General features: G+C 53.1%; 1 protein-coding gene across 18 annotated transcripts in view; it reads right to left on the bottom strand.

The window, feature by feature from the left end:
• Positions 1-12,153: 12,153 nt before the first annotated feature.
• NFASC (neurofascin) overlaps positions 12,154-23,599 on the bottom strand; it is a 173,151-nt gene continuing 161,705 nt past the window's right edge. For all 18 annotated transcript variants that reach the window (XM_079107346.1, XM_079107336.1, XM_079107345.1 and 15 more), the window contains 2 exons: positions 21,776-21,845; positions 12,154-18,620 (listed from right to left, as the gene is read on the bottom strand). In XM_079107346.1, coding sequence (XP_078963472.1) covers positions 18,389-18,620; positions 21,776-21,845 — 302 coding nt within the window. In that variant the 3' untranslated portion in view covers positions 12,154-18,388. The remainder of the gene's footprint in view (positions 18,621-21,775; positions 21,846-23,599) is intronic.

Here is a 23,599-nt window from a genome sequence, read left to right on the forward strand (position 1 = left end):
AGGCCTGCAGGGGACTAATCATCCTCTTTGCCATTTCAACCCAGGGCTCTCGGAGCTTCTTTTTCAGGCTTATAATAGACAATGCTAATGCCATTATTAATATTTAATAGTAATGATGCTAATAATGCCCATTTATGTGGTCTCTCCAAAGAGCTCAAAGAACCCGGAGTTCTTTTTTAATGAAACAATTTGGCTAGTGTAGGTGGTGGGAGGCGGGGAGGGCAGGGCACGGGGGGAAATGGAGGTGCAGGGACCTCGAAGCCATCGAAGTGAGAACATTGCGCCGAAGTCACTGAGCAGGGGAAGTGGGGAGGGAACTAGGAGGGGCGCCGGGGTTCTCCGCCCAGAGCTCTCTGCCCTTGACCCTCACAGGAGATCCTTCGTAGGGGCACCTCTTGGTTCTGGCATTCAGGGAGCATAAAGGAAGAGTCTTGGGGGGCAGCTGTGACCTGGGAGTGGGCAGAGCTGCCGAGCAGATGGCCTCGAGTGCTCTTGCCTAAGTCTGACCAGGGTGGTTGATGGGCAGCCATGGAGGGGCAGAAGGGGACACTGGAGTCCTTGCCTAGATTCTGCAGGTCCCTAGAGCCTCAGGCTAAGACCCATGTTTTCCAGGATCCCTGAACATCTGATACAACCTCTTGGAAGTAGGGTTTTTTTGGGAGGTGGGTGGGTAGCACTTGGCACTGAATCATGTCCCCAGCCCTATTTTGTATTTTATTTAGAGACAGGGTCTCACTGATATGCTTAGCACCTTGATCTTGCTAAGGCTGGCTTTGAACTCACAATCCTCCTACCTCAGCTTCCTGAGCCCCTGGGATTACTGGCGTGTGTCACCGTGCCTGGTTCTTGGAAGTAGTTTTAGTGAAGGCACATCAGCGCAGGGGCTCAGACAGTTCCATTGATGTATGAACAACTATGCTCTCAGAAGGAGGTAATGCAGGGGGCTGGAAGGCCATGTCGGCAGACAGATCTTAGTTCCATTTGTACCTCCTCTCTTTACTGGCTGTGTGACCTGAGACTTCTTAGCCCTCAATCTCTTCATTTGTAAAATGGAGATGTGGCTCAAATTGCATGGATCCGATGAAGTCATGCATACCTGGTGACGGTGGTGGAGGGTGGTGAGAACCTTGGGGTTCTGGCCTTGGTGGAGAGACTGTCCCATATGGGTGATGCTAGTGGTGGCATCCTTACTTGTCTGCTCCCTAGTTGTGACCTCCACATGTCTCTGCTTCCCTCTGCTCCCACCCATTCCTGAGCTGACTTCTTTAGTCTTTGCATCAATTCTGTGATCCCCAACTCAATGCAGTCCTATTCTGGAAAGTACCAAACTGTCTCTTTCACTCTCTTTGTACTGTTCCTGTTTCTCGTCTACCTGGCAATATCCCACTCACTCTCAGGAATTAGGCCAGGTGCTGGGCACGGTGGCGCGCGCCTGTAATCCCAGCAGCTCGGGAGGCTGAGGCAGGAGGATGGCGAGTTCAAAGCCAGCCTCAGCAAAAGCAAGGTGTTAAGCAATTCAGTGAGACCCCATCTCTAAATAAAATACAAAATAGGGCTGGGGATGTGGCTCTGTGGTCAAGTGCCCCTGAGTTCAATCCCTGATACTCCCCTCCCCCCCAAACAAACAAACAAAAAAAGAATTAGTCCAGCAGTTGGCCTTCCAGGCCTCTCTGGGCTCTCCTTGAAGGCATTAGGTGACTGTGTCTGGTGTCCTAACCACATCATAGGCATCCTGCCCACTGCTCTGTGTGGCGATAGGATTCATTCCTGACTTAGTGTCTGGTGATTCACGAGTCATCCATTCTTCCCTGGGGGTACAGGATGGAGGTAGATGGGACCAAGCTGGAGCACAGCTGGCTACTTCTCTCCCACCCTAGCTGCCCTGGAGCAGGGCCAGCTCCAGCCCAAGAACTGCTTTCCTCCAAGCAGGTGCAGTACCGCACCAGGGCACACGGCTTGGTGAAGGCAGCAGGGCAGGGTTTAATGCCCCACTCACCATCCCAGCCAGCTGTCCTGCGTGGCAGCTCAGCCTGAGGTCTGTTGGGAGAAGCTGTCCACCAGGGTCAGAGATGAACCCGACATGCCAGTTCCCCAGCTGTTAGAGGCTGCGAGACGGGTGCAGATCTCAGTGGGAGGAAGGCTGGGGTCCAGGGTTGGCTATGCGCGTGCACCCTGTGCAGTTGCATGAAGCCTGTACTCAGGACCTGCGCTTGGCTCAAAGCTTTTCTGTTGCGCTCTTGGAATTAAAAGTAATTTTTAAACAAGAAGCCCAGTGTCTTATGTTTTACTGAGTTTTGTAGTTTATGATATTGGTCCTGCTGAGGTCAGTGGAGTCGACTCACTAAAAACAGTACCAGAGCTACCGAATTAGAAAGAATTAGGGGTAGATGATCCCCTGGTCACACACTCAGGGGACCAGAACTTCACTTGCAACTTCAGTGTCTGCCGTTGGCTTTGTGAATGTCACTGGAGCACATGGACTGGTACCTAACGTTTTGATTCCTCGGAGGTCCTTAAAACCAAGGATGTGGTCTATGGTATTGAGAATGAAATTTATATGTTTAAATGGCTAAAAGAAATCAGAAGAACATTTCATGACACATGAAAATAATATGAAATTCAAATTTCAGTGTTCATAAATAAAGATCGATTGGAACCCGGCCACGCTCGTTCATTTGGTATTGTCTATGACGGCTTTCATCCACGGTGACAGTTGAGTGGTCATAATGGGGACTACATGGCAGCAAAGATGAAAATATTTACCACTTGGTCCTTCACAGAAAATGTTTGCCAAACCCTGGTTGAAGTCACCCCTCTGTCGCCTGGATTCTAGAATCAGAAAGAAGAGAAATGTCAGTCATGGACACTCAGCTGTTGGGTTTGGTTTTCTTTCTTTCTTTCTTTTTTTTTTTTTTTTTCCTTGCTTTAGCTCAGTATTTCTCAACCAGAGGACATTTGTGAGATCTGGAGACATCTGTGGCCATCACAATGGGTGGGGGCGGTTTACTGCTGACATCCAGTGAATTCAGGTCAGGAGACTGCTAAACATCCTGCAATGCCCAGGACAGCCCCCATGCCCAAGAATTCCCCAGCTCAAAGCGTCAATGGTGCTGGGGTAGAGAAGCCCTATGCCAAAACAGGGTTGGGGACAGCCAGACTCCAGCAGGTCTTTTGGGCTGGGGACCAGCTCTAGCTTCCACTGCCTTGGAACTGAGCAGTCTGAAGAAGGTACGTGTAGGGGGCGGAGAAGGGCAAGGAGGCTTTCCTATGCGGACACCTGCTGGGTCCCTGGGCAGGCCTCAAAAGGCAGAATAGCCTCCTTCCCTGTGACCCAAGGACTAAGTAGGATAGGTGCTCATTTGTTTGGTCAGGTGAGCTTGATCCCGGAAAGGGAAATGGTTAGCGAGGTCCCTAGTCATGGTCATGGGAGGGATATCAAGGGCCAGGATGTAGGGAAGGACCTGGAGTGCTCCCAGGGGACCAGGTGAGCAGGGTACCCAAACTCAGGCGAAAGAGCCGGAGGCTAGGGGAGCTTCTGGGAAGAGGCTGGCAACGCTCCCACCGACCTTCTGGAGAGTGCGAGGAACAGATGCTGTGGCTGTCAGACGAGAGGCTCCTGGCACTTTGGGAAATTGCAGAATTAACAAAAGGGGAGCTACTTTCAGGGAATACAAGCAGGGCATGGTGTGTGCAGCTGGGCCGGCCTCTGAGGACTCTCTTGCCTTGAAGGGCGAGAGGCAGGGACTCTCCTGCCTAAGCTCTGGGCTGGTCATGGATCGGGGTTGTGGGGAGGGAGGTGGCAGAGCTATCAGGCCTGGGGGCAGGACAGGGTCAAGTTAGAGCTACAGCCAGGGCCAAGGTTGCCCATGGCTCAGTCTTGAAAGTGGCAGGGCTGCCTGGAGGTCATCTCATCTATCCTCCTGCCTCTGGGACTGGCCCTAGCAGGTGACATCTTGCCAGCAGAGGACCTAAGCAGAGGGGCCTCAGCAGGAATGAGAATTCACCAGCTGTTACTTGCAAAGCCCCAGAAGCAGAAGCCACTTCTCTTTGGAAGTTTTGCAGACAAAGAGTCATGTGTCTGCGGGTACAGGAGGCCTGTGCTTTCTCCTGGTAAGAGGTGGGGAGTACCAGTGGCCGGAGCCAGTGTGACCTCCTCCTGGATGCTTACCTGCCCTGCAGAAGACACTGGAAGCTGCGATTAGCACTGTGTAGCTGCAGACGCTAAGGAAGGTTTAGGGCAGAGCTGGGTAGCTGGGTGCCCTTTAGAGCCAGGGGTACTGGGCTCCTAAAATCTATTAAGAGAATAGGAAAAGAGAAGGATGATTAGCAATTTTTTAAGTATGGATGGTTTTAATTTAGAACCAAAGAAAATACTTTGCTAGACTGATGTGTGAGATGACAGATAATTGTCCATGGGAACTGTGGACTCTCTCCCAGGTGTCAGGGACCTACCTGCCTGGTCTGGTGGCTGAGGGTTGATAACAGTCCCCCAGCCTGGTGGTCTGGGCACAGCTTTGTCCTTGCTTGTTATAACTTATGACTTCCTTGCCCTGGGAGCTATAGCAGCTGAAAAAGAGAAGGGCAGACGGGTTGGGGAGCAGGGAACACCCGATTCTCTGGAGATCATTGGGCATTGGCCCAGAGAGTCCCCAGCTGAGTAGGCTATCCCATCCACCCAGGAGGTGGACTGGCCATCACTTATGCCCATGACTGGAAGGGCAGGCGGGGCCAGAGGGCAGGGAGCAGCAGAGAGAGATGCAAGGGGTCAGGCCCCTCATTTGCCGGAGTGCTATCCCTCTCCCTGTCAAACCTCTCTGGGGGACTGGCCGACAGATGTGCCCTGGAGGAGGGCAGGGGGGCTTCCTCCCCATTGGCAGCATCCTGGCTTCTTTCCCCTTTCCTGCCAGGTTTCCCTGGAGCCGACTCTATTGTTAGCCAGAAGCCCCCCTGGGACAGACTTCAGATGGAGGAAGCGGGTAAGTGTTTGGTTTTGTGGGAGGGAATCTCTGAACCAAGAACCTATTTGGCTAATGAAGTCATAATTACTCCCGGGCTCACTAATAGGATGAAAGCCGGGGGCTCGGCTAAAAGCCACTGATGGACCCTCGAGAGTGGCAGCTCTGAGGAGGGGCTGAAGAATCAGAAATGGAAAGGGGTGGGGTCAGAGTGGAGGAGTGGGGAGGGGGGAGCGCCTCTGCCCCATCCGGGGTCTGCCTGCATCACGTAGTTGCACCTGTGTTCACGCCTCAGTTTGGCGTGGGACTGTTGCCTGAGAATGACCATATTGCCTCGTCCTGCTCCAAACTTCCCCAACCTAGCTCAACTCACAGCCGTCTGCTTTGGTAGGCACTAGAGGGCTGGCGAGACTCCTGGGCAGCTGAAAATCCCTTTGGAACAAGCTGTTTTGAAGTTCGTGTGCTATTCCCCACACTCTTCCCTCCCTCCCCCACCAAAAAAACCCTCAGCCCTTTCTGCTGCGTCTGGCTGGCCGTCATTTGCAAAGTGGCTGCTTTCCCTGAGGATGCATTAGCTAATGTGCAAGGGAGGGAGGGTGCATTTGCTGCGTGGTGGGGAGCCCGTTTGGGGCTTTGCATTTGATGTGGGGAATCTATAAAACAAGGGAGTGGACAAGGCTCACTCGAACCCTGTTGTCTTTCCGTGGGTCTGAGACACATGTATTTAATGGAGAGGGGCCCGGGGCCTCCCACAGGAACCTGCCCTGCATGGCCCTGTGCAGTCCAGCCCCGCCCCTGCTCTCTCCCTTGCATTAGCTGCAGCCTTGACCACTGGCCGGACACCTGGGGAGGAGGTTGACAAAGTGTTGAAGAACGAAGGCCTTTTTGGTTTTGTTTTCAAGAGTTGTTACTGGAATTCAGTAGGGAGAAGCTGGGTGGATGTTAGGTCCTCTGGACCTCAGAACTGATTACGTGGCTGTCGGTCTTTGCCAGGTGCTGAGAAGGAAGCAGCCCTGAATCCTATGCCTTTGGCCTGGAAGGGGCCCTAGGCTTGGGAGTCAGGCTCCTAAGTCTCATGTAAAGTGACCTGGGGAGGCAGCCCATTCAAGTCCTTGGGGACCAGTGCTGTGAGAGCTCAGGGAGAGGATGTTGACTGAGTTCCGTCCTGGGGTCACTTCCTCTTGGGACAAGCCAGGTCTTCTGGATGCCTGGCCTTATCCTCTTTGGCCACATGGGTTGTCTGGTGGGTAGAGGGCTGTGCAGGGTCCACACAGGCAAGCTGCATCTGGAAAGAGCCAGAGGAAGGGACGTGAAAGATGGACAGTCCTTTCTAATAAATGAGCATTGGTTCTGAGGCTTGAAAGACAGACAAGAGCACTTAGGGGACCTTGGGAAAGTTAATTAATGGGGCTGTGGAACGAACCTCGAGCGCGTAACACTTATCGCTGGTCCTTCCATCCAGCCACTGGAACCTGCTAAACTTGCTTAGAAATCAGATAGGGCCGTCCCCTCCCCATCCCTGGTCCCAGCACCACAGGATCAAACCAGAACCTGGGTAGTAAGTACAGACTGCAGAGAGCTGGAACCCACATGGGATCCGGGCATGCTGCAGGGACTGCTGGGTCCCCAAGATCAGTCAGCGTGTGTTTGCAGATCACCTATTACTTGTGAGGGGCAGGGTTGGGTGCTGCAGGGGTACAGGACCTGAGGCCCTGGGCCTGCCCTCTGGAGGGCTGCACTCTGGCCAAGCAGAGAGGAGACAAGTTCCTGCAGGATCTGGAGTTCTGCCAAAGGCCAAGGTCAGGAGGCTCAAGAATATGGGGAAAAGCTTCTAAGGCGAGGCAGCCCCAAGGGCCAGGGTGGGGAGGAAAAGTGGGCTTGAATCTGCTGAGAAGGGTAGAGGGCTTCTGAAGGCAGACTCGAGGTGGGGAAGAACATTTTGGTTACAGAAGAGGGGAACATGTGAGTTGATCACTCATTTATTTAAATCAAACCAATTCTTATATAAACTGTTCTTAGAGTGTTTTGCCTCTGAGGTAGCTACAATTATAATCCCGGTATAGGTGAGGAAACAGGCAAAGAGAAGTTAAGTGACTTGCCTGAGGTCACACAGCCACTGTCTGACCATCTGCAGAATCCCAGCTTTTACTCACTGTGCAAGGCAGACTTGTCCCTCTGCAAGTCCCTCTTGCTTTGCTTCCCCTCATCACATGGCCATGAGCTGCACAGCCCCCACGGCCTCTCTGGGGTTCACCTGCCACAGCGGAGCAGAGGAGAAAGGGGCGACTTGCTGCCGGAGCGTGTTGAAGACTTGGCGGGGACTGCTGGCCCGGTGCCTTGAAGCACAGACGCCAGGGCTCATTCTTCATAGAGATGCCCATTCATACCCCGAGTGTAGTAGCGAAAGTGGGGTTTTTGAGTCAGACAGACCTGGCAGCTAGGTCTGTCTTTGTCATTTACCTGGGGCAAATTATTCTGCCATTTGGAGTCACAGTTCCTCAAGCACATCAGGATACCTGCCTCAAAGGGCTGTGTACAGGTTAGAGACAGTTTACATAAAGTGAGCATCGCTGTGTCCTCATAAGCAACTCAATGTAAATGTATTGTGACCCAAATACCATCTGGTGTCCTTTTGCTTCTTTGACATCAATATTATAAATGACTCAGTTCCTGCCATTCTTGCCAATTCTGTGATCAGAGAAAGTCAAAGCCCTTCCCACAATGTTGGCTAATTCCTGGGGGCTCTTGCTCTGACCCCAAATTCTCATGCATCTGCCTGGAACAATTTGGATATGAAATCCACCTCGTAGTTTGCACAAAGCATGGACTCAAAGCAAATTCACGAATCAGGTAGGCTTGACTGCCAATTTAGAGAGTACGAGGGTAACATGACTTTGTCACTGTGTCCCTCTAATCTAGTGGTCCTCAAGCGTTAGCCTGTGTCAAAATCACCTGGATGGTCTGTTAAAACAGTTGCCGGGGTTTCTGATACAGAAGACCTGGGGAGGGACCCAAGAATTTGCATTTCTGCCAGTTCCCAGGTGACGGATACTGCCGGACTAGGGACTACTCCTTGAGAACTGTGTTCTAGTCTTTGCTTCTCAGTCACCCTCCTGGATGGCCCCGGAGTTCCCAAATCTTCCCATTATGGGGGACTCTCCCCAGTTGCTATATACAAACTCTCTACCCAGATCAATCTTGCACCCTGCATTTAAAAGGTCTTTTGGAGGACAATTTAAATACAGAATGTGTAGTTTGCTGGTTCCTATCTTTGTGAAATCGCCACCCTCCACCTGCCAGCTGACTCCCCTGTGTTCTCCCAGTGAGAACAGCTGGGTGGCTCAGGATGGGGAAGGCGAGTTCCTAGCGACCCAGAGTAGCACTGAGGGTCTGGGTGTGGACTGTACACAATGCCATCTTTTTCTCTGCGGTGGGGTCTGGGCTAATCAGCAACAATTTCTGGGGTGGGGGTGGTAGAGGGGGTTGGGGTTGGGCCGCAGCTGTGATTCCAAATTGCTGTGAGGCCCACTGCCTGGTCCCTGCTCCAGCAGGAACTGACATCAAACAAATAGGCTCTGATGCATTAAGTGGGGTGGGGGCGGGGGTGGCCCTCCCCGGGGTGGCCGGCCCCTGTCTGTGGAGCAGGAAGGCCGCCTTGATGAGGAGCCGTAATGAATTCCCAGATTCCAGCCCTTGGGGGCAGCTGGGCAAGAGCGGTACAGTCTTCGCTCTTAATAAAGATTGGAAGATGACTTGTCCCCTCCCCGCTGGGTCTGTTAATCCAACTCCAAGCTGGAGATTAGCATTTCTAATGGGCTGGGAGGCGCAGGCTTCAGGAGACAGGGATGAGGGATGACAGATATTCTGGGGGTCCCTGGGGCACTGAAGAGAGGCAGTTGCTTTGTCTGGCCTCGGTTGAATTGAGGTTGGCTTTCTTCAAACAGGATGCTCTCTTCATCTCTCCACTTCTGTCCTAAGGAGTGGAAACTCCTGCTCTAAAAACTGGACCCCTCTCCCCTAAAATGTCATGTGAATTTCCAAATATCCAATATTCAAAGAGTACCATACAAATACCAAGACTTCAACCAGGCACGACGGTGCATGCCTGTAATCCCAGCTACTTGAGAGGCTGAGGCAGGAGGACTGCAAGTTCAAGATCAGCTTGGGCAAGTTAGCGAGGCCCTATCTCAAAATAAAGAGAAAGAAAAGGCTGGGGATGAGGCTCAGTGGTAGAGCACTTGCCTAGCGTGTGAGAGGTGCTGGTTCATCCCCAGCATGGCAAAAACAAACAGCAAGAGGAATGCAAATGTACCCAGCTGCTCCTTTCAAAGGAAAGGTGTCCTCATTCATTCAATTATCTCCATTTATTTTGTCCTTCAGTTGACACCTACAACATGCCAGGCATTGGACCCTGGAAGCAAAGATGAAAAAGGAAAGTCCTTTAGACTCACGATCTTCACAACTTAGTGAGGGAAAGAGACAATAAATATCAAACTCCAAACCCCGTGATGTGTGAAACAGGTGCTCCGCAGGCACAGAGAGGCCATCTAAACAGACCGAAGATGGGTGTGCTCATGGGGGTATCAGGGAAGACTTTCCAAGACAGCATCATGGAAGTTGAGTGTCAAAGAGTGTCAAGCCAGGCCTGGTGGTGGCACCTGTAGTCCCAGCTACTCAGGAGGCTGAGGCAGGAGGCCAGGGCTGAGCCCAGGAGGTGGAGGCCAGCCAAGCAACATAGGGAGAACCTGTTTCAAAAAGTTAAAAAAAAAAAAAAAAAAAAGATGCATGACCCAGCACAGAGGCCACAGCCTGCTTCAAGGAGGCCAGGAGGGATGATCTACAAGCAGAAAGGAGTCTGGAGGGGTGAGAGTCAAGAGGAGTCTGGAGTCTGCCTTGCAAGCTGTGGTTATGAGCATCAGCACCAGTGACTGTGAACTCTCCAGAAGTGGGGGGTGTGGAAGGTCAAGAGGAGGCTCTTCCAAGAAGACCCTCCTTTTGTCCGGAATGTGTTCATTGAATCCACACTTATTGAGCCCTTTGCCCAGGACAGTCTGATATCACTTTTGCTGACTTGGCTATCTCCCAGAACAGTCCGAGCTTCCAGAGGACTCGAATTCTGTTCTACTTCTCTTACATCATTCATTGGCACAGAGTAGGTTATTATGACATGTTTTTGAACTGAATAGTTCAAACCTGGGAAGTAGGACAATTTTTGCATGTCAGGGGTAGCTGGAAATAAGTTGGAATGTCTAGAATTTAGGGTACATATAGGAGGGGTGAAAAATGAGGCTGGAGAGGTGAGAGTCAGAGCACCAAAGGTCTAACATGCCGAAGCAAGAAGTTAAGATTTTATCCTATTGCAGTAAACGAAGGCTTCAGGTAAGAGAACAGTATGATAATTGTGTTTCAAAAGACTCGTCTGGCTGCAGACTCATGGGGTGTGAGCGACACAGGAGACAAGGACACAAGGCCTCGAGGGCTTGGGCTAAGGGTGTGACTGTGCAAATGAACTTGAAGGATGAATTTCAGAGACAGCCTGTGAACTTGAGAGTGATGAGAAAGGTTCTTTCTCATATTCCAGGCAGTGAGCAGGGAGGTTCAGAGGTGTCGTGTGACATACCCAAAGAGTTACCCAACGGTTCAGGAGGAGCCTGCCAATAAAGGTCTCATTCTCATCTGACAAAATGATCACTCCTCAAGTCAACGCTACAACCTGAGGACTTCTGAAGGGCAAGTAAACAGGCAGGTCGGAGAGTCACTTGGTGGTTCTTTGTCCAAGAGAGTGGGGTCTGCATGTTCAGGGGAGTCCTTTGCCGTTACTTCCTATTACCATCTATGAACAGTCAGTTACCTTTCCACAGAGCAGAGGTGCCCCCCACCCTGCCCCTCTCCCACCCCCACTTCTGCCTGAGGACCCCAGACACTGTAGCCCTTGCCATGTATCCTGCCATAGTGAAGTTCTAACCCTACACCCCACCCCACTGCCCCACCGCATGAGACCCAGCAGAAGGAGGCCAAAACATCAAGACAGGAAGCCGGCAAAAGCCACGTCACTCCTCAGTCGACACAGCCCCTCGGTCTCTCTCCCTTCCCTATTTGGTTACTGACTGAGATTCCTTTGAGTCGATAGAGGGGGTTTTGGTTTCTAGTATGCAGTTTTATGCATTCTTTCAACAATATTAAATGTCTACCTTGTACCAGGCAGGATGCTGGGCATATGAACAGGGTACAGAAAGGAAGTGGGTAGGAGACAGGGCACCCCTGCAAATTTCTCTCCTTCTCCCAACTTCCCCAGCATGGCTCTTCTTAAATGGTGTGTACACACAGCCTCGTGGGATCAGGGGTCCCTCCTCGACTGCACACATTCCTAAACCAGTCACCCTACACTCGAAACACAAATCGTGCCAAAGAGTTTCCCTCAATAACAGCAACTTCTAGATGGTCTGGTAGAACTCCAGCATCAGAGGAGCTACCCGAGGCTCGTGGAAAACCACGTGATTCACTTGTGTTGTTAACCTCTTGACACCCTCTCCCAGTGCACAGGCTTAAAAAAACAAAAGCGGAAACAGTAAAACAACATGTCCCTGAACGCCCCCTTTCTGGTCCCCAAAGCCTAGTCAAGTTAGGGGAACAATGAGAACAAGGGTGGCTGGAAAGTCCAGATACATATCATCTTGAAGGACACTGGTTTCCTCCGGGCACACTGGGACCAGGGACAGTTAGCGTTACCCGGAGAAAGCTGTTTTCTCGTACACACACCAGAACAGTTGCTTCTTGGGATGCTGGTGGTCAAAGTGAACTCAGCAAGCGAATGCTTAATGTCACTGCTTCTGCAACTTAGCATATAAAACCCCTCTTTTGGTGGTGACTGGCATGGAACTGAGGGCACTGTGGCAAGGAGACACATCACTCATCCAGCTGATCATCACTGGACAGGATGCTGAAGGGAGAAGAGGTGCTGCTTGGCAAAGCACCTTGAGGGACGGAGGAGCTCTCTGTTCAATCCATGGCCACAGATCTCTTCTGGAGTGGTCTCTGATCTCTGATGAGCTGTCCCCGATAACTAATGTGCTCTCTTGCTGTCTCCAGGCACTTTTTTGGCCTTTCTGCAACCTACCCTGCTGCCCGGGCTTAACTGGGCTGCAGATGTGACATCTACCCATTAACCAAGGAAAATGAGTCCATCATATGCTCAGAGTCCATTTTGAACAACTTTTATTATACGTTTAGTGTTCTCTATACAAAAGAAATCAGTCTTTTTTACAGTGATTCAAAAAAAATTCCGAATAATTTGGCCTTTTCATTGTTCATGCAGTCAGTTTATAAGTCCATGTATTAGACGATCTTCCATGGCCCAGAAATCTTCCCTTCTGAAGGTCGCGCAGGACGCCCTCAGATACGCATCCGTCGCCGACAAAGTTGGTTAATGCAAAATAAACTCATGAAGAGGAAAGAACACCATGTGAGAGGGGTTAAAACAAGGCCCACCACGAGAGTTAAATGTTTAACCAATGGAACAAAGATCGGACTGATGCATGGGAGTGTGGGAATGCTGGAAGGAATGGAGACGCATGAAGGACTTCCCCCACCGAAAAGAACACATGGGAACCGTGCGGGGAGGTGTGGGGGCAGCGCCCAGGGCTCTGGGGTCCAGCAAGGGCTGGGAGTGGGACCAAGACAGAAGGCGGCCATGTCACAGGCGACTAATGCTCAGCTCCAGAGGAGTGAGAAGAAGTTGGCAAAGAGCTGGGGAGCTGGGCAGAGGGACAACACTGACTGAGGACATTGCATTTGGGAATCAGAAAAAAGAGCAGGCCAGGGTCATCTGATCTGCATCATTTTCCAAAAACAAATCGAGTAGTACACAAAATTCTGGATATCTCTTCCCAGACTTTTGTGTTTATTGCTCACTGAAGTCTTTTCGACTGCTGAACTCCAGCCCAGCAAATCCCAGGTGGCAGACTTCCCAGGGTCCTGTTGCCCCTCAGCACCCTGCAGCCAAGAAAGGAGAGACTCCTCTGCACTCTCACTTCTAAGGAATACAGTGTGCTGAGGGTCCAATGCGTGACGAAGCGAGAGACGCCATGCTGGGGGTTCAGTCTAGGTTTCACAGTAACAAACACCCATCAGCTTGTCATTCCAGTCTAGTGGCCCAGGGCTGCCTGTAACTGCATGGCTGGGTTAACTGCACAGTCAAGCTGATCTTGGACTCAGAAAAATCCTTTTTATCTTTCATTTGGGGAGGTCTCGGGGGATGTGCAGGTGGTAGAGAGGTACGGCAGGGCGAACCAGCCGAGCAGATCTGCAGTAATACCTCTGCTTCAAAGAGGCAGTTGTGGTGAGATGCAAGAACACTGGACAAGGAGCCAGAAGGCCCAAGTTCAAGTCCTAATCCTACCTACACTTACCAGCTCTGTGGTCTTGAGCAAGCCCCTGCTCCTGACTGTGTTCTCATTTCCTGGTCCGTGCAATGAGTCATTTCAGTTAGAACAGCTCTGAGATTCCTTCACATGCTGAAATCTGACTGTCCTGAGTCAGACGCCTTTGCATCTGTTTTATTTCCACCCTTGTCGCCATGAACACCATTTACTACCAACATACTGGTAAGAGGAGCATTGCTTCCCAGGACAGCTTGAGATGCTGTTGTATGGGTCTTATGGTTTTCCCTGGGGGTCATACTCCTTCCCCTCAGCCCCTCCCCTCCCTGAAGGTGTCTCAGGAAGGACCCTTCCTAGAAAAGAATGAAAAGAAAGGGCACTTCCCTGGGCTTGGGCTGTGCAGCAAAGACAGACACCAGGTCTGGTTGGAGCTCACACAGGGTGACCCCATCTAGTTTAAGGAAGGGGACTGGCCAGTAGTTTGGCTTTGGCCAACTTGCCTATGTCTCCCAGGGCATAGAGTCTCCTGACACTTCAAGCCCTTCATTTTATTGGTTTGAGTCTTCTTTTTGAACCAGGGACTTCCCACATGCTACTCATAAGCCATCGTGCAAAGCTTAGGCAGAATTCTTCACTTCACTAGACAGAAATCACTCTGCGGGCCTAACTGGGTGGACCCAATCACAGCCATGGGTTTAGGTCTGGCAGAGGCTGGTTGGACTGGTGCCTTGGGACCCCACCCAAAGTCATGAGTGGGGAAGCAGACTCTGGGCTGGTATCCCAAGAAGCTGTTGCCCTTCGACTGAGAAGTGTCCCTGGCCTCAGTCCTGGCCCCAGCCTCAGCCCATAGAAGCCTGAGAAACTTCTCCCCTTTAGTGTGTCAGAGGATCAGCTTCACAAAAATTGAGACAAAAATGCATTGAATCACTGCTCCTTCCATCAAAGGCTGTGGGTGATGCCCTGAGACTTGGCTGGACTCCAAGAGGTGCCATGAAGGCTGCAGCTCCTAGGGAATTTTCCTCTCTTTTGGATCACTCTGTCTCCAGGCCCTGCCCACAGCAGTCATCAAAATAGGGCCTCTCCCCTCCCCCAGGCTGCACACCATGCCCACGCACATGGCCCTTTGCAGTTTACCTCACAGGAGCCCAGACATAAACTGACCCTCTCCAGGACAAGTCATGATCTGGACTGTCCCCTCATGAAAGCGCTGCTCTGCAACAGGGCCGTGTTCTGCTGAGCGGATGTGTGCTCAGTCGCTGGGGAGCTGTCCCTGAGTTAGAAACCCCACAAACCCTCACAGACCGGCTTGCATGCCCTTCCCTAAGCTAACTGTGGTCAGGGAAGCCAGGAGCGCACCATCTGGGCCCACGGTGCAGACGCACCTTGTCAGATGAGCGATGTTGGCACAGGCTCACTCTCATCACTTCCAGACCTCAGGACTTGCCAGGAAGAGGGTAGACCAGATGTCTCCGACCTCTCAGGGTGAAGGAGCGGGGCCAGGGAGGAGCGAGTCTGGCTTTCCTCTTAGCTTAAACTCAGCCATCTCCTCAAAGGCAAGACTGGGAAATATGCATCCTGTTCACCATAACCAGGCAGGGGGGAAGGCAGCTACCTTGACCTGTGGCAGTGCACCTCTCAAATGCTGCCTCCCTTCTCCTTCAGGTGGACCCCTGTCCTCTGTGCAGAGAGGTATTCAAAGGAGGGACTGAATGGGGTGGGGGGACAGGCACCAAAATAGACAGGTTAAGCAACTCGCCCCAAGGAGCAGAGCAAAGGCTCCAGAAGCAGGGTTCCTCTGCCCCGCCCAGTGGGTCTTGACTGCCCTGTCCTGCACAGTCTTCCTGACCGGCGGACTAGGTTCTTGAAACTGCTCCCTTCCACCCTGGAGCCATCAGTGGCTTGAGCAACGGAAGGCAGAATGCTCCCAACTCAGTGGCTCCCGTCTTGACTCCATTCCAGTCATGTCAGTCCTATGCGGGCTGGGACCAGGCCTGACCTCCCTCCACATGGTATTTGGGGCTCAGGCATTGGTCCAGACTAGATCTTCAAAGAGTATTTGATGAACGGACATGAGGACAGATGAATGCGCAGGCAGCCACAGCACTGTGGCTAAGCACATAGTGGATGGCAGTCTACTCAATGGAACTTTCAGACAACCACCCGCCCCACCCGGGAAGGCTGAAGCACCAGTGGCGGGGCCCACTCCTGGCGTTGCAATGGGATGTTTTGGGTAGTTGCTTGAAAGGGCCAGCTGGCAGGGAGTGCTGGGCAATACTGCTTTCCTGTTGAGCTGGGTGGACCGGTGTGGGCTCTCTGGAAAGTGGCCTCTCCTCTTCCTGGAAGGAACACCTCCTTAGCCCTGCCACCCACACACCTCCAGTCTGAGCTCTCTGAGCACCTGCCATCTTTGCTTGGGGGGAAATGGTTCTTCAGCCCCAAATGCTCCTGCCTGGAGGGTTGTGATCTTGTGGTGTGTGGGGCAGCTAGCTGTCAGCACTCACAAAACAACAGCCTGAGAGCTGTGCTAACAGCAAAGGAGGATGGTACAGAGCACAGCAGGACACTGAAGTGAGGTGGGAGGACGGCCTAAGCTGACCTCTCCCCAACACCCTTCAGAGAGAGGAGGCCCTCCAAGCCATTGCTTTGTGCAGCAGACTTTCTAGAGGCAGGGAGGTGGCGCTGTGATATCCAACAGTCCCTTCCGACTAAGAGCCTTCTCTCGGTGCAATGGGCTCACTAGCATGGTCGAAGCAGGGTGGCATGGGTGTCTGAGAAACTGACCACTCTGCTCGGGTCCAAAGCATATTCTGAAAAGGCTGGTCGTTTGATTCAGCTCACAGGTGCACGTCCCTGACATTTACCTTCAGGGACAGTGGGCCTGACTGCAGGAATGGCCAGTTGCATCCAAGTAGGAGTTTGAGGAAAGCCAGGGGAGGGGACCCTGAGCTCACTCCCCAGCACCCTTCTGTTTACCCTGTCCCCTTTCACCATGAAAGAGCTGCCTCTCAGGCCTCGGGCAGCAGACCTTGAGGCAGCTCGGGCCAAAGGGCCATTTACTCTCAAGTTCAACAGCATTATTGGCTCAGCTCTGGGCTATGGTTTTTTACTTGCAGACAGTGTGTGTGTGTGTGTGTGTGTGTGTGTGTGTGTGCGTGTGTGCATGTGTGTGTGCGTGTGTGTGTCTATGGGCTTGACCTTCAACTGAATGATTATTAAGTGATGCAAGCATTGCTAATACCTCTGCGGCTTAAACATGTGGCAAATGATGCTTTAATAAAGTCTCTGAAGGACACGGCCCTGGTCCTTCCCAGCTGGATGGCAGCTGGAGGCTCAAACTGGAGGCTGTGCCAGTGGCAGGTGATCCATTCCTGGGGGTCAGCCTCACCCTCCTGAAACCGACTTGAGCTATAGAAACAGTGACAGGGGCACACCCGGGGCTCAAGGTCTCCCTCTCTGCATCACTGAGGCTAGGTACCTTTGGTTTCAAAAATGGATTAGGTGGGGAAGGTGAAGGCAGCACCTTCGGTCTGAGAACTGCAGGTCTGTGAGTCTCCATTTGGGCAACGGGGGTGAGGGTGTGTACGGAGTGGCTGCTTGTGGTCCTGCAGGGACACTTGCATAGGCTGCCCTGATTTCGAGTCAGACGTCACTGGAGGCTTCAAGGCTTGCAGGGAGGGGCCAGAACCTGGGACTCCAGGGACAGATCAGAACTGCATAAGGCATACGAAGAGCACTGAGTCCTCTCCCAGCAGGGGTGCCACAGCACTGTTAGCACGGCGCCACCACAGGGTCCCCTGATATGTATGTACCCTAATGAAAGGACAGACAGGCTCAGTCTTGGGGCAGCACGTCTCCATCCACGCATCACATCAAACATGAGTCTCCAAGTCATACAGAATTGACCAAGGAGAAGACATCTGCTAGAGGAGGAAGCGGGTGGTGCTTTACACCCCCAAACACACTGACAAGGCTTCCGCATTGCAGGGTTCCATCTCCTTGAGGGTAGCAGCGAGGACCCTGGCCAGGAGGGCAGATGCCCTCTGCTCTGGACATGGTAGGTGTGGTCCTCTCTCCTACATCCTGGTACTCACTGATGCAAGGAAGGAGTCCGAACCCAGACCTTGGCTTCTCTGCAGAGGGGCACCATTCCCAAGAGACCAGACCCTTGCTCAGTCTTCTGTGAGGTCTAGTCATTGCAGTTGACATTCTCACCATCAGCACCCTTCCTGCGCCCCCAACTTCTCCTCCAGAGTCAGTGCAGCTCATTCTTGGACACTCCGGAGGCAGGGGCAGGGTAAGAACGCGGAGCCAGAGGTAAACTCACCTTCCAACCAAACCAGAAAGAGGCAAGGCGACTGCCCACCCTCGCCCTGCCAAAAATACTGTCATTTTCCAGGAAGGAGCCAAGCCCAGCTCAGCAACTGACAAGATGAAGGCAGATGGGTTGGGAGCAAGGGGGGGGGGCATATGGCAAAGAAAGGCATCCTCCGGAAACGTGTTGCCCAGCGGCAGTTTGAATACTACGGCTCTTCTCTACGTTCTGCTATGGATCAGTCCTTTCCGTCTATCTTTGTGGTTTCCTGGGGGGAGAACTCACCTCTTCTTTCTTTTCCAGGGATACATCTTCGGGGGAAAAAAAAAAAAAATGGAGACACTAGGTCTGGAGGTTTGGAGGATGCACGAAGCAAAAATAAAGTCAATGAGAAGTACCGTAACCGACAGAAACAGGAGAGGGTGTGCGCCAAGACCAAGGCGGGCGAGGAGATGGACGCTCAAGGTGGCTGCGAGACGGGGCAAGGGACCAGGGTTCCCTCCGGTGAGCTTAGTCATGGCTCTAGCTCTCCCACACTGGTGGCACCCAGGGGTGTGGGGGGTCATTAGGAGGGGGCTTGGGGGTGGCTGGGTGGCCACTGGTCCTCACAGCTTGGCAGACCCCCATGTTGTACCCTTGTCCCTGAAGGTGGCGGCGGCTTTGTGGTCGGTCTGCAGTGGCTTCGTCTCCCCCTCTCCCCTCCTCCCACTTATAAAGTAGTGGCTGTGCCCGGGTGGGCTCCGTTAGGCCAGAGAATAGATGGCGTTGACGGGCGACGTGGCCTCTGAGCTCTCATTGCCCTCTGTTTCCTCCTTGTCCTTTTTGACCGTGTACTGGCCAATGAAGGAGCCATCTTCATTGAACTGCCCTTCGCCACCTTCACCATAGTCCACCAGGCTGTCGTCACTCTCCTGCTGCTTGATGGTCCCGTCCAGAGACGTTTGGCTGCCTTGCAGGGGCTTGTTGTCCTCATCACTGGCCAAAGAGAGACAGAGAATCAGGGCCCGGCCAGGTCCAGTGCAGCCCAAACCAGGTGGGTGGGGCAAGGTGGGACTTCTGGCCAAGCACATACGCTGGCAGCCCATGCCCAGGCCCTGGGGATCAGTCAGGCCTCATCCTCCTTGTCCCACGGATGCTTCAAAATGAAAGCTAAGAGCCCAAGTGAGGACACGTGTCTTCCCTAAGGGGAGGTGGAGAGGGCACAGTGCAGGGACGGGGCCCACACTTCTGGATTCCCGGTGTGGGATCCTTTCCATGAGACAGGGCCACTGTCACAGTGGGAGCAGGCAGAGGACAGACACGCCATGAGAGGCAGAGCCATAGCTTGTGAGACCATGTGGGATGGCAAGAGTCAGGACAGGGAGTTCCAGTCCTGCATGTGTCACCCTGTGCCCTGGGTGACCTGGCCATAGCCTGTCCATGGAAGGTAGACCTTCTTTGACCTGTGACTCCACAGGGCAAGGCTCTGCCCTTGACAAAAGTAAGGGTCTCCCCTGCCCCCCCACCTCCCAGTCTCAATGCTACTCCCTTGGACATCTGGTTTACCCCCAAACAGGAGCTACTGCTCTGAGCCTAGCACGTAGGAGAGGTAGGGTCGTGGGAGAGAAGGGCATATGGAGAAGCACATGAGACCAGCAACTTGAGAAGACACTAGCAAGGCTCGGAGGGCCTGCCAGCCCCAGCCCCCAGCCCTGTCATTCAGCCTCTCCTGAGTGGGGGAGCTGGAGGCTGGTAGGTAAAGTGGCATTGGCCCATGGGGCCCAGATGCCCAATCTGAATGGCTGGCTGTGCCCTGAACCACTTCTGCCCCTGGCTAGGAAACTCTCTGTGACCTTTAGGCTCAAAGCGGGGACCAGGTGCTGCTGGCTGCGCTTCAGAGGTGAGCTGTGCTTCCCAGCAGACAGCAGATGTGGACCAGCAGTAGGGACTCGGGGGCCCAGCGGGTGGGACCACAGTGGTGCCAGGCAGTATAAGCAGACATGCCACACCCTCCTTTGCTCCGAGCCCACTCTAAGTCTTTCTTGAAGTGGGGAAAACAACCAGCTGAGCTGCCATTATAGTGGGCAGCGCATTCTAATAACGGCACCGGGCAAAGACAGCTGTCAGGGGAAGGCCTCAAGCTGCAGTCAGAGCTGAGCTGTGGTAAGCGAAAAGCCATTAGCCCACTCCCTCCCGTGCTCCAAGTGAAGGTGGCCCATTAATGCAGCCTCACTGCCTGCTCCAAGGGCAGTGCTGTGGGAGGGACAGTGGTGGAGAGAAGCAGGTGGGTCTCTGGGGTCACACTGAGTTTGTGCAGGGAGTGGACCTCCCTTTGCAAACTGGCAGAATCTGATTGCCAGGCTCCTCACCCCACCTGCCAGTCTTTTCCTCATGCCCTCTTCCTGGGGTCCTCTGCCCCCCTGCAGGAGCAAAGTTGTTATACAATTTGGGGGAATTTCTGTCCTGGTTTCAAGCAACCACTGGATCAAGATGGCCCAAAGGGAAGAGTACAGCGTGAAGGCTCGCGAGGGGAAAGGGGACCTAAGACTGGAAGAACAGATCTCACCTGAAAGAAGCCTGGCCTATTAGCCTGGCCTCCAGAGACCTTCAAGGTTCAGGAGAACAGACTCAGGAAAGAGGCAGAGAGCCCCATCAGAAAGGTGTTCAGCAACTCAGCTACAGGAGGAGGAAGATGAGGAAGGAGAACACGCCTCCTGGCTCCCAGGCCTGAGGCCCTAGCAGCTTAGTTCTTCCTCTGACTTATCTGGGACTTTTACAGTCTGGGACTCATCCACCGGGGGCTCTAGGATGGACACTGCAGAGCCCAAGCGAGGCCAGCACGTGCACCCGTGCTGGCTGGGCGTGTGCCTGTGTGCACACAGTGGGCCTCAGTGGGACAGTGTGCAGTAGCTGCTTTTGTCCAACAGCTTTGCTTTCTGGGGGAGGAGAGAGGTGCACAAGAAAGCAGCTTCCCTTAGTGAAGGTTGTTCATCCTGTCCACCTCCAGCTGTGCTGAGGGTCTAGGGAGGAAAAAAACCCTTGGCCTTGGAAATGAAGGACAGCCCGTTGGGGAGCTGGACCCTTTAGGGGAGCTAGGGAAGAAGGGGCTGCACTTCTGTGCTTGTCCTCATGGGGACGTCAGGACTATTTGGATCACTGGGGCTCCTAAGCTGCCAGACCGGCTCCTGTGTGGGCAGTGGCTCCGCCATCTACTGATCTGATCAGGCTTGCCAGGCTGCTGATGGGCAGGGTGATGAAGGCCCAGAAAGGATAAAGAGAGGCCAGAGGAGAACAGCGAGGACCTGGACCTGATAGTAACCGGGTGGGGGTGGGGAAGGAAGACCCCTAACGGACTTCTCGCTTGGTCTGATGATAAGATTCCAAACCCGCCCACATCATTCCTCAAGTTTTTGGTTTTCCTTTTTGGTGCTGCTGGAGAGCCTCTGCAGCATTCCTGAATTCAGATACACTTGCCATTCAATGGACAGTGGACAATTTTGTGAAGTTGAGATACAAAGGCCCGTTCAGATCCGTAGGACAGCAGCACCAGTGGGCTATTGGCCCCTGTCCTCTCCAGCTCTGCCACTAGCTCACTGGGAGATGAGTGTGGGGCTTTGGGCAGGCCACTTCCAGTGTGGGCTACAGCCTGACCATCCAGGACACAGGGCACTGGAACAGGTGCCTCTCTGAGGCCTATTCCAGTCTAGAGCCCAGAGATGTCACCAGGCTCAAGAGGAAAGGGCCTAGACTGGCTTGCCCCACCCCTTCACTCCAGAAGGCTTGAAGACCCTACAGCCTCCTGGTCATCATCTTCAGGGTTAGGGTGGTCACAAGCAGAGAAGCCTGAGAGCTCATTTCCCATGAGAGGGGTCCGGGGTTCGTTTTCAGAGTAAAATGGTGGAAAGATACAAATAAGCCCCACAGTAGTTTGAGTTGTGCAACTGCATGAATGAGTGTGTTGGGGGCAGGGGGAGCAGCCTCGTCCTATTTGGTCAGGACACACGACCTCTCTGACCATGTGCCCTCTGCCAAGGCACTGCCAGAGAGCCAGAGGTGACAGCCCAGTCGGCAAGGATGTGGATACGGTGGCCTTGTGGCCCAGCTGCTCAGAGGGGAGAGGGCTGCCAGCCGGAAGGAAGGAGGTCCCGCACCTGTAGTCAAAGGAGCCATCCTCTTCTTTGGGGTCTTCGGGGCCAAGGGGAACATCCTTCTTTTCTCGCACTTGGTGGATAAAAGAGGGACACCGATTAAGAAGTGTGTCCCTGCTCTCCAGGACTTTACTGTAGGCAGGGCCAGAAGACACCACCCTGGGCCCGACACTTCCCACCCCTCAACACCTTTTAATAAGACCCCATCAATTCCTCCTGAATCTAACCAGTTGATGTCGCCTCCTCCTGCTCACCCCAGGGCTCTCTTTATATCCCTGTTAACAACTGAATTTCCTCCCACCCAGCTCCACACCACCTTTCCACAGGCTCTTCCCCAAACCCCAGAGACTGGATGTTTCCCCCACCAAAGGCAAATCCTCCTTTGTTTATGCCTTTCTTCTTCTGCTCTGTATTAGAATCCTTTGTGCACATTTCTTGTGCCCCTAACAGAATGCAGTTCTCTCCTCAGGGTGGGCACCTTGTGTTTCTCTAAAGCTGCTGGCAGGGGGCCCCTGTCAGGGAGGGCATCCCCCAACACTAGGGATGCAGGTGCTTTCCTATCTGGGTCCTCGCTTGGGTGCCTGTTTCCTATACCGCCTCTGGGATGTGTACACACCCAGCCTAGGCCTCTCTTGCTGTGCTGTGGCCATTCCCCAGGAGCCAGCTGCAGTGTCGAGGATGGACATCTTTCCTCCAGTATCCCTGGCACCTAAAACAGGCTGGCATGCAGCAGGCACTTACACGAGGGTTCCTTTTAAATATATATATATATATATATTTGGTGGTGATACCGGGGATTGGACCCAGGACCTCTCACATGCTGGGCAAGTGCTCTACCTCTGAGCTATACCCCCAGCCCGTGAGGGATGCTTTATGTGTCCTTTTAAATATACAAGGCAGGACAATCACTCCTACTTTAAGAGCACTTTTTGAACAGGCAGAGGCAGGCTCTGGGACATCTGGTGAGTTCCTCAGGCGCTCAGATCCACCTGGGAGAGGGATGGCTCAGGGAGTCCTCCCAGGTCTTGACGTTAAGTGGAAAGTCGGACCTCTCCCTAACTCTGGCTTTCTCTCTGATGGAAGGAAAAGTGTCCCAAGGCAGCAAAACAAAGTGAAAAAAACCTCCCTCACTGGCAAGGACTGGCAGTTTCCTGAGCTCCCTCGCTGCAGCGGAAGCAGAACCTCAGACCTTTGGGTCTGAGTGCAGGAGGGCGGGGAAGGAAATAAAATAGAATCTCTCCTTCCAGATCCTCTGTGTGGAATTTGGGGGGACCTCCGTCTAGTGATGGGGAGAAGGAACTGTCTGGGGAGTGCGGGGTGTGTCTGGCCGCGGGGCTCTAGGGCAGGGAGCCCAGCAGGAGTTCTGCTCTCAGAGTCATCCATTACCCTGTCTCCTGTCACCCTACCCACCCCATCACAGACAGATGGCTTGCTTGCCCCTGTTTGAAAAACAATCAATATTTGCAGAAACAAGAATGCCAGAGGTCCTTGTCCTTGACCTTGGTTTGTCTGGGCTGGAGGATCTTGGCCATAAATGAAAAATGCCTCTGGGGACTTCAGAGAAGCCCAAAGCCCTTTAAATGCTGTGGGGTCCTATCAGTTCCATCCACCCCTCGGCCTCGCCCTGCTCCCCTCTCGGGGCTGCTGACCTCCCTTCCAGGTATCTGCGATTCTCCCTTATCCCCTGAGGGCTCAGTTCTGTCACCTCTCTCATGGGTGTGCCCATCTGCCCAGACCCCTTCTTGTCCTATTTTCTCTAAAATGCCTCTCTGCCTTCCTCCCTCCCTAGGATACAGGATCCTAATGAGATTCAGGCTGGAAAAAAGC

The sequence above is a fragment of the Sciurus vulgaris genome (genome assembly GCF_902686455.1).
Source record: "Sciurus vulgaris genome assembly, chromosome: 12".
Classification (NCBI taxonomy): domain Eukaryota; kingdom Metazoa; phylum Chordata; class Mammalia; order Rodentia; family Sciuridae; genus Sciurus; species Sciurus vulgaris.